The 10,371-nt window shown below is 44.7% G+C and overlaps 1 protein-coding gene across 3 annotated transcripts in view; it reads left to right on the top strand.

Moving 5' to 3' along the window:
• Positions 1-10,165, top strand: part of Polq (DNA polymerase theta) — an 82,422-nt gene extending 72,257 nt beyond the window's left edge. For 2 of the 3 annotated variants that reach the window (XM_038346028.1, XM_038346030.1), the window contains 4 exons: positions 2,074-2,198; positions 5,976-6,129; positions 9,427-9,542; positions 9,912-10,148. In XM_038346028.1, coding sequence (XP_038201956.1) covers positions 2,074-2,198; positions 5,976-6,129; positions 9,427-9,542; positions 9,912-10,025 — 509 coding nt within the window. In that variant the 3' untranslated portion in view covers positions 10,026-10,148. Of the gene's footprint in view, positions 1-2,073; positions 2,199-5,975; positions 6,130-9,426; positions 9,543-9,911 lie in introns of all 3 variants that reach the window. The other variant, XM_038346029.1, reaches the window with a different exon arrangement.
• Positions 10,166-10,371: the final 206 nt, after the last annotated feature.

Raw genomic sequence — 10,371 nt, forward strand, 5'->3', positions numbered from 1 at the left:
TTTAGACTGACAGTAAAACACTTATGAACTCTGAGTAACTGTTATAGAGCAGTTTGGGTACCTTAAATCCTCTCTCTCTCTTTCTCTCTCTCTCTCTCTCTCTCATTTTTTTGAGACAGGGTTTTTCTGTAGTTTTGGAGCTTGTCCTGGAACTAGCTCTTATAGACCAGGCTGGCCTCGAACTAACGAAGATTCGTCTGCCTCTGCCTCCCAAGTGCTGGGATTAAATGCATGCGCTACCACTGCCTGGCTATTTATTTCTAGACAAATGGATGTAGTCATGTTCTGTACTTCTGTACTAAGATACAGAAGATCAGGAGGTGAGGGAGAGGGACTGGGAGGAGAGGAGGGAGGGGAAACTGCAGTTGGGATGTAATATATGAGAGGAGAGAGAGAGGAAGAAGGAGGAGGAGGAGGAGAAGGAAGGAAGGAAGGAAGGAAGGAAGGAAAAAGAGAAAGAGAAAAGAGAAGGGGTCAATTGGTGGCCCCTGACAAAGCAAAGCTTGTGCTGATGAGAGCTCTATATTGTGGTGGGGGACAATTCTTTATTCTGTCAATTATGTTTTAAATAAATGCTGATTGGCCAGTATCCAGACAGGAAGTAGAGGTGGGGAAATGAGAACAGGAGTATTCTGGGAAGAAGGAAGCTCCCTCGGGAGTCCTGCCCAGACCACCAAAGAAGCAGGATGTGCCCTACCCTGCTGAAAAAGGTACCAAGCCATGTGGCTAACATAGATAAGAATAATGGGTTAATATATGCTACAAGAGCTAATAAGAAGCCTGAGCTAATGGGCCAATCAGTTTATAATCTTATGGAGACCTCTGTGCAATTTTCTTTGGGACTTGCCGGCTGCGGGAACTGGGCAACAGACAGCCCACTCCTCCTGTTACAATATTGCTTTGTTTTTCTCTCTGAAGACTGAAGTCATGCTTCTCAAAAAGCCGCTGACCGTGTGTCAGAAGCCCTGTTGGTGAAAGGCAGAGGAAGAGATGGAAGGCTATGGAGTGATGAAAGGGTCTTTCAGGGAAACTCTTGGCCGTTCTCTGAACCTAAGCCTCACGTTTTAGACTCAGTGAACCTGGGAATCCTGGTCCTAGAGACTTGCTGTTGAAAGTCATGGTTGTTTTACTTTGTAGATAACTCATCATGTTTGAAACAGTCATGGGCCTTGTAGAAATAGTGTTGAATGAGAGACTGACTCATGTTCTCACAGAGTTCAAGTTCCTTCCAACATGCTCAGCAGAGAGCAGCCATTAGGAAGGGGAATGTATTTATTTCTCACCTTCTCAGATCTTCCAGTGCAGTGTCCACTCTAGTTTGTGGATCCATCCCTGTCCTTGATATAGAGGCTAAGGGGAGAGGAAAGGCAACTGGAAGTTGTATTGATCCTCTGATGGGCCCACAAGGGAGAGTGAAGTAACCCTCAGTGGATCTGGTCACCGACATGGCTCACGGCAGGCAGTTCATGCTCAATAGCACCTACTGTTGGATTAAGATACTTACTGTAGGCACCTTTTAAATTTTTTTATTTTACTACCCCTTGTGTCTGGATTTTTATTTTTCCCCCTCAAATTTTAGTGAAAGTCGCTTTGATACTTGCAAAGATAGAAGGCTTTGTTCCAAGTAAGTAAAAGGGCTGACTTTGCTGGATTAGACTCACAGCATGTCTTCAGAGGGGAGCCGCTGAGGTGTTTCAGATGCCGCCTGCCTTCTGCAAAGCTGTATGTCTGTGTCTGGGTTTGGGGCTGTGCATTTCTAGATGACCGTGAACCCCTAAACTTGGAGTTGAAATTTAAGAAGCAGGAGTAAGATATAAAGAAGGAGAGAGGGGAAGAGACTAGGAACCCCACTTTCAGGATTGCATGGACAGGACACCTGCAAGTAAGGCCCTTCATAGGTTAGAAGGTAGATGGACACATGATCTAGCAGTGACACTCTGTGACAGATAGAGCGCGGGCTGCGATGAGGAGTCCGAACAAGAACCAGGAGGCATGGTGGGTTTGTTGTATTGAAGAAACAAATGACACAGAGGGTGGACTGTGGTTGTAATTGTTTCTGTATTTTCTTTGCAGGGATTAATCATTTCATGAGGGACACAGTGAAGAACTGTAGAAGAGATGGATTTGTTCAGACCATTTTGGGAAGACGTAGATATTTGCCAGGAATCAAAGACAACAATCCTTATCATAAAGCCCATGTATGTTGAAATTTCCCTGAGTTTTGACATGTACTTTTCAGCAGAGTTGGCCATCAGTTTTCCAAAGGGCTTCTGGAGTGGTGGCACAGTTTAGTGTAAACATCTGCCCACTCAGACTTCAGCGTACTAACTGTTAGCCGTGGTGACAAGCAGTAAAAAAACCTCCTTTCCCCAGTGCTGGCGTTGAACATTCGGGCATCAGTCATACCAAGCTAAAGCTCGCTAATGCTGAATTACATTCCCGTCTTCCATTCCTCCTTCCCTCCCCCAGCTGAGAGAGGGAGAGAGAGAGAGAGAGAGAGAGAGAGAGAGAGAGAGAGAGAGAGAGAGAGAGAGAGAGAGAGAGAGAGAGAGAGAGAACAACTCTAAGTTGCCCAGGCTGGCCTTGAACTCACGTTGTAGCATAGGAAAGCCTTGAGGTTGGGACTGCAGAGCTGCACCACCAAAGTGGGCACAGATTCCACTGCCTTTCATTCCCTGCCTTCTTTCTCACATCACAGTTTGCTAAATTTCTCCAGGTCAGCCGGCCGTTAGCCCTTTTAGGTCTACTTATCCCTTTTACTTTTTTATTAGAGGTTATTAGACTATCCACTGTAGTGAACAGGGCTGCTTTAACTTAATATAAATCTTTGAAGACATTTGCTTACATTATTATTAAAATTGCTTTTAAATTGTTGGGAGTCATAAAAGTATTACAGTTATCTGCATATTCAGCTTCTATTATAGTCCAAATTCTCCAATTTTAATGCATTTCATTCTGTCACTTCTCCATAATTTTGCATGGCAGTGTCTGCTGTACAGCTTGTCTGGCATCTAGCGCTGTCAGGACACTGATGTGTTAGGGCCTTAAGTAACACTGGCTTTTGTCACAGTTTCCTGGTCCAGCCTCTGTACACAGCAGCTTTCAGGCTGATTAATGTCTAAGTCAACTGGACTCTGTAATTGTTCCTTTTGGGAAACCTAGGTCTTACATCATTGAAGACAGAAAGCAATCAGTGTATAAGAGCATTCTTTATGGATGCACAGTTATTTGGTTGCAGGGAGGAGGTAGATCTTGGAACAGATTCTTGAAGGCTATTGTAAGTTCAGAATCCTGGGAATGAGCTCCTTTTAGGAGCTGGAAGAGCTTTAATGACAGGGTCTATCCCTGTGAGATCTTTCCTGTGGCTGTTATGCCAGGTCTGAATGGTCGTCATCATAATGTAGGTGGAGCACACAGTCAGAGCTCAACTGGCCTCTGCAGAGGGATGAATGGAACTCTAGGTCCAAGCTAGTGTGGCAAGAAGAGATGGCGAGGCCACCAGAACTGAGACCCAAATGCTTATTTCGTATTGCCTCAGTGTTTCCTGTCCTCTTCTTCTCTACCAGCCTCCCCACAAGACTTGGGTCTCCTAGGAACAAGGAGCACATCTTTTCCCTTCTGTGTGTCCATTGTTGTCAAAGATAGCGGATTCCAGAGGCTGAGAAGTTGAAGATCATGGAGCAGGCATCTACTCAGCCTCTGTTGAGAGCTTTCTTCCAACATCAGGATATAGTGGAGGGTCTTCTGTGACAGGACCCAGCAATCATGGTAGCTGGTCTTTCGCTTTTCTTTATTTTCTATAAAACAGATAGCATTTATACCACATCAACTCTTTGTCCTCGTTAATTTTTTACTGAGTGTCACACATTGCATATGAAAGATCAAGAATATAATCTGAGCTTGCCTGATGCCACTTTTATTCAGAAAGAATATATGTTGCTTTTTGCAGGAGACTAGAATGACCAACAGTATGGAATTACTTGGATACTATTCCAGGTACAGAAATGTTTTGAAGCAAGGCTCTTAAGGCCAGACTATTTTTCTCACTCATGTATATGTGTGTGTGGTGTGTGTGTGTGTGAGTGTGTGTGTATACACATTCCCCCCACACACATACACACACACACACACAGAGAGAGAGAGAGAGAGAGAGAGAGAGAGAGAGAGAGAGAGAGAGAGAGAGAGAGAGAGAGTTGGCTTTCTACTGCACCCCAATAGTTTACCAGGCCTCTTCTAGTTTTTTCCTGGTCCCACATATGATTCCCCAAGCCCCTAAAGCCTATTATATCTTGTCAGCTTTCCACACCTTCTGGCTGCTGCTTATGGAATCTTTTGATTACTCGAAGAGAAAGAGTGTCTTCCAATGCCAGGACTATTTCCCTTGGTTTCTCCCTTTTAAAAAATTGCCCAGATTAAGTTGGTCTGTGGGTGTGGCTGTAGATAGTGTCTTGATTGTTAATTGATGTAGAAAGACCAAGACCATTGAGAGTGTCACCATTCTCTAGGCAGAGGGGTCCTGAACTATATAAGACAGGAGGAAGCAGGGTGAAAGCAAGCAAACAAAGTTCATACATGTATTCTCCCTCTGGTCTTGACTGTGTTTTGCCTTCCTACCTTGTCTCACCCTCAGCGATAAATGGAAGCCTGGGATTATCAGCCACGTAAACTCATTCTTCCTTTAAGTTGCCTTTAGTCAAGAAAATAAACTCCTGTGTGCAATGACTGAGAAAGGCAGCAATGATGGTTGTGCAGCTTACTGCACAGAGACGGCTGGTCTCACAGAGGCGAGTGGTGACACTGGAACCCTGTCACTCTTTAGAGTTCACAACAGTTTATTGTAAACGGAGCCTGCTTGTTCATTTCCTGGCCCCCCAGACCCAGATTATCACACAGAAACTCTATTAATCACAACACTGTTTGGCCTATTAGCTCAGGCTTTTTACTAACTCTTACATCTTAAATTAACCCATTTTTATTAATCTGTGTGTGACCACAGGGCTGTGACCCACTGGTAAGGTTCCAGCATCCTCTCCTTTGGCAGCTACATGGTGTCTCTTTGACTCCGACTACTGTCTCTATATATCTCTGTTCGGATTTCCCACTTGGCTTTATTCTGCCCTGTCATAGGCAGAAACAGATTCTACCAATGGTAATAAAATATTCATAACATACAGAGGGAATCCCATGTCACTTTATCAACAGTTAATCTCTTCAACAGATGTTGAATATACTTTAGAGCTTGGGTATAGCATCTTCAGAGGAACACTCCAACTCCATTGACATTGACTGCCTTCCTTGAAGAGATTTTTGCCATTTCACAAGCCGTTTGGGGGCACCAGAACTAGTATTTGTGAGCAAGTTGCCCCTGGATATTAAACCAAGATCCCTCCCCTCTTGTTCTACAGTTGACTGGTAGCAATTATTTCAGGGAAGGTATAATTTAATACTTGGGGATACAGGGCCTACATTTTCTCTGGCAACTAATTTAGCTTCCACCACCTGTACAAATTCCTCATTCCTGTTAGAGGGCCTTCAGGCCTCTGGCTAGAATTTGTATGGGATGAGGGAGCCATTGGTCTGGGAAATGTACAACGTGTGTTACAAAGAATATTCTTATGTCTATTTAGAATCAAGAGTATTTTAGGAATAAATCTCTAGAGTGAAGTTTGTGAAGAGCCGCAGGGCTCTCGCTCTTCTAGAATAAACGGCAGCATCCTAAGTGCAGCAGAACTAGGCCCTAACTGAGTGGTGAAGATCTTAAACCAAAGCAGTCCATCCTGATGCTCAGTCTTGTCTCATGTGGATGGCTCAGAAGGGTGGGCTAAGGATTGTCATTTTTAGGATGAGACTTCCCTGTTGGTGCCCTGGGTCACATCTCAGTCTAGACTTCTGGCTGTAGACGCGACCACTGATTGTGGGTACTGAGGCCCAGTGTGAGGCCATGATGACACATCATTAACACCTGCTTTTTATAGGCTGAACGTCAGGCCATCAACACTACAGTCCAAGGATCAGCTGCTGATATTGTCAAAACAGCCACAGTTAACATTCAGAAGCAATTAGAGACCTTCTATTCATCCTTCAAATCCCACGGTCATCGGGAAAGCATGCTCCAGAATGGCCGAACAGGTTTGTCTGCCAACAAGGCACTTGCCATATCTAACATGGTGAAAATGATTGCACCCAAAAGAGGGGTATGGGGAGGGCGTATTTTATATTTTACTTCTAGGAATCCTCAAATATTTTGGTGCCAGATGCCTTTATACTCTTGGAAATTATTAATGATGCCAAGGAGTTGTTATATAGAGGCATTATATATGCTATAGTTACCACATTGGAAATTAGATTATTTTCAAGCTTACAATAATATAATTAAAAATAAACCTTTCAAAAAAGGGTCGCTGAAGAGATGATTCAGAGGTTAGAGTGCATACTGCTCTTGCAGAGGACTTCAGTTCAATTCGCAGCACCCACATCAGGAGGCTCACAATGGCTTGTAACTCCAGCTCCAGGGAAATCAACACCTCTGACCTCCCCAGACACCTGCATTCACACACACATACCCCAAAGTCAGTCTTTAAAATAAGAAGCATACCATGTTTTAACATAAGTAACAAGTTTTTAGGAAAGTGCGTCTTTTGGGATCAGAGGAAAATCAGTCATGGGATACTCTATTTTGCATTTCTATTAGTCTCTTTAATGCCTGACTTGTAAAAAGATGATTCCTGCTTCTGTACCACTTTGAGGTGTTTTGTTTTGTTTTTCTTTCTTTCTTTTTTTTTTTTTTGATTGTTTTTGGTTTTTTGAGACAGGGTTTCTCTGTGTAACAACATTGGCTGTCCCTGAACTCACTCTGTAGACCAGGCTGGTCTTGAACTCACAGAGATCCACCTGTCTCTGCCTCCCGAGTGTTGGGATAAAAGACACGTGTCACTACCACCTGGCTTTTTGTATCACATGTTCTGTGTCCCTGGACAGCCCTCTGTGAAGTCTACAATGATAAACTCCAGTCTTAGGATGCTCATGTATTTCCCATGACGTGGGGGATTTGTTCCCTATCCCAAGACAGCTGGTTGCCTTGCTGTTGATTTACGAGAGATGACCAAAAAGGCAAACCCAGCAAAAGCAGCTAGAGTGCTGTAGGAAGTCAGTCTGCACATGCAGGAGTCAGGAGTCCTCTGTGGCTCCAGAGCACAGTTAGGACCTTGATGACATTCCTATTTGTGACCCCAGTGCTCTCTGAGGTGACCTTACCACACAGTCTTCTGCTAATATTGTCCTCTTTGCTTCTGTTGTTGCTGTTGTTATTTTCAAGGTCCTTTCAGGTTCTGTTCCTGGTTTCCTGGAGAAGTCATTTGTTGTAGTAATCTCGCAGAGCTTTGCTTTCCCCGTGTCTGTTACATGTCCATGCTTTCGCTTCCACTGCCTCCTGTAGTGCTAGTGAGACATCAGTCCATGCCACAGCCTTGGTTTTAACTTCCTTGGGGAAAGCTGAGGTTTAGGGCACACAGGGCAAGGGTAAGCTGCTGGCCCTGGGCAGAAAAAAATTAACAGCAACAGTTCAGGATGGAATTTGCTGCTTCCAGAAGAGCTTTGTATAGTTTACAGAAACTATGTAGAGATTTAGAAGTAGATGCTCGTAACATATGGGTTGAATGTAAAATCCTCTAGCAACACTGCACCCCCTGAATAAACAGCTGTGTGACTCCCAGGAGAGTGGTGCCAGCAGGACTCACAGCTGCCCCTCTGTGGCTGGGTTGTCCCTGAAGATGGTGTTATGCTGAGTGCTAGGAGCTATAAATCACGAGATTAAGGGACAGTGATTCCCAACAAGGCAGAGGACACAGAGGACAAGAAACTCACTTGCTGGACTCTGGGTCAGAAGCCTGGAGCCAGGGGAAATGGCGAGATCAGAAAGGAGAAAAACGAGAGCATCTGGACCAGTGCTTCTCAGTTCCCCAAGGCTGTGACCCAAATCATAAAATGATTGTCATTGTTCCTTTGTAACTTTAATTTTGCTACTGTATGAATTGTAATGTGAATATCTGATATGAAAGATTTCTGATATGTGGCCCCTGTGGCAGAATCATTTGACCCCAGAGGGGTCATGATCCACAGGTTGAGAACCACAGATCTAGATAGTCCCTGTGATTAGTGGGCACCATGGGGCAAGTAAATGTCAGCCAGGCTGGCACACAGACACAGCTTTGGCGCCCTGTTTGAAGCAGCTGTAGGCTTAGCTGTCTTGGTTCTCAAGCTACCTCTGAGCAAACTCAGGCTACAGACCATCAGGGCACTTACAGGACTTTATGGCAGAAGTGGCAGATGTTAGCGGAAGGGAAACTTACTGCGGGGCATGAAGGATAAGTAGGAAATGTCTATGCCAGGAAGGAAGGACTGCTGTGACGTGGGAGCACACGGGAGATGCTGTTGCTAGGAGGGAGCCAGTCTGCCGTCGGCCCTGCTAGTTAGGGAAAGGAGTTGAGCCTAGGGCAGGGGTTCTTCACCACTTTACTAGACACTGACCTGCAAGTTGGCTGGAAATCCAGATCCTTGCTATTAAACAGACACACTCTAACCTGCAATTCATGGTACTAACAGATGTGCTAAGTTCCCATGCGGCCTAGGTTTGGAAATGTCCAGAGAGCATAGTTCGTCAGGAGAACACAGATTCTGTGCGACATGTCCAACCACATCAAGGCACCAGGAAAGCCCTTTTGAAACATAGCCTGATAAGAATTGACTCTGCTGGTTGAAGGTTCTATGATGACATTTAAGATAGTCGTCAGTCTGGAGGGGAAGGAGTGGGAACTGGGATTGGTATGTAAAATGAGAAAAGATAGTTTTTTAAAAAAATAAATACAATTTAAAAAAATCTTAGCAATAGAAGTAATGAATAAAATTGTGTGGAAAAACATTTTTTTAAAAAAGGAATTGACTGAAGTTAGGCAGTGGTGGTGCATGCACTTTATCTCAGTACTGTGGAGACAGAGACAGGATGATTCTCTGTGAGTTCGAGGCCAGCCTGGTCTACAGATTGAGTTCTAGGACAGCCAGGGCTACACAGAGAAACCCTGTCTCAAAAACAAAGAATTGACTCTGTTGCCTGGAGTAGTGCTTGGGCCCTCTGCCACCTGGTGCTGCCATGCATCGGGTGAAGGAATCCATGGAAAGTGAAGAGGCTGGATACTCAGGAGAAACAGGTTGGAGAAGTCTTAGGGTGAGCTCCTGATATTCTGTCTATTCCTTCTTTCTTCATGTTATTGGGGATTTGAGTTCCCCTGTTGGTGAGGCTAGGGAGCTGCCAGCTTCAGTTCTCCTGACAGTTCTAAGTCCTATGTGTTTCAGTATATTAGTTACAATGTCATGTTTTCAAAATTATTAAGAACAAATCAAAAAAGTAGTTTTCTATTTTTCTTGGGGCAGGATTGTTGCCAAAGAGAAAACTTAAAGGGATGGTTTGTCCTATGAGAGGCGGCTTCTTCATCCTTCAACTTCATGACGAGCTTTTATATGAAGTGGCAGAAGAGGATATTGTTCAGGTATTTTTGCGTGCACTGTCCATTCTGTAGGCAGCAGAGATGGAGGGGTCAGGAGGACTGGTCCTTTGCCATGCACGGTGTATTTGGACCCTCCGTTGAGTCCCTACAGGGAGAGGTCTAACTATGCTCAGCTTACCTAATGTAAGGGGACCCTGAAGCAGAGATGATTGTCTGGGAAACAATAACGAAGAATCAGGCTTGCCCTGAGGGTTTCCAAGTTCTGAGCTGCTCATCAGTGCAGGGCAGTCTGTATACCTGATTTATTTAAATACCACTGAATGCAGAGCGCCTTATCCCTTTCTCAGTGGGTGAACTGGGAAACATCAGTGGACTGGGCCGAATTTATTAACCTCTTTTCTTTGTTTGTAGGTAGCTCAGATTGTCAAGAATGAAATGGAACGTGCTATAAAACTTTCTGTGAAGCTGAAAGTGAAAGTGAAGATAGGTGCCAGTTGGGGACAGCTGGAGGACTTCGATGTGTGATGGTGCAGGTGACCGGTCCAGTTGGGGACAGCTGGAGGACTTCGATGTGTGATGGTGTAGGTGACCGGTCCAGTTGGGGACAGCTGGAGGACTTCGATGTGTGATGTGCAGGTGACCGGTCCAGTTGGGGACAGCTGGAGGTCTTCGATGTGTGATGGTACAGGTGACTGGGTCCAGCCTGTGCAGATCTAGTCACTTACTTAGAAAGCACAGAGACTGCCCTTCTGCCCACCTCCTAAACATCAGCTTTCAAGTCAGGATGCACTTAAATGATCATTTTTGTAGTCAGTTTCTCTGTGTACCAAGGTCTAGTCCCTGCAGTCTCTTCAGGTGTTGAGGGGAGATT

The sequence above is a fragment of the Arvicola amphibius genome, chromosome 10 (assembly GCF_903992535.2).
Source record: "Arvicola amphibius chromosome 10, mArvAmp1.2, whole genome shotgun sequence".
Classification (NCBI taxonomy): domain Eukaryota; kingdom Metazoa; phylum Chordata; class Mammalia; order Rodentia; family Cricetidae; genus Arvicola; species Arvicola amphibius.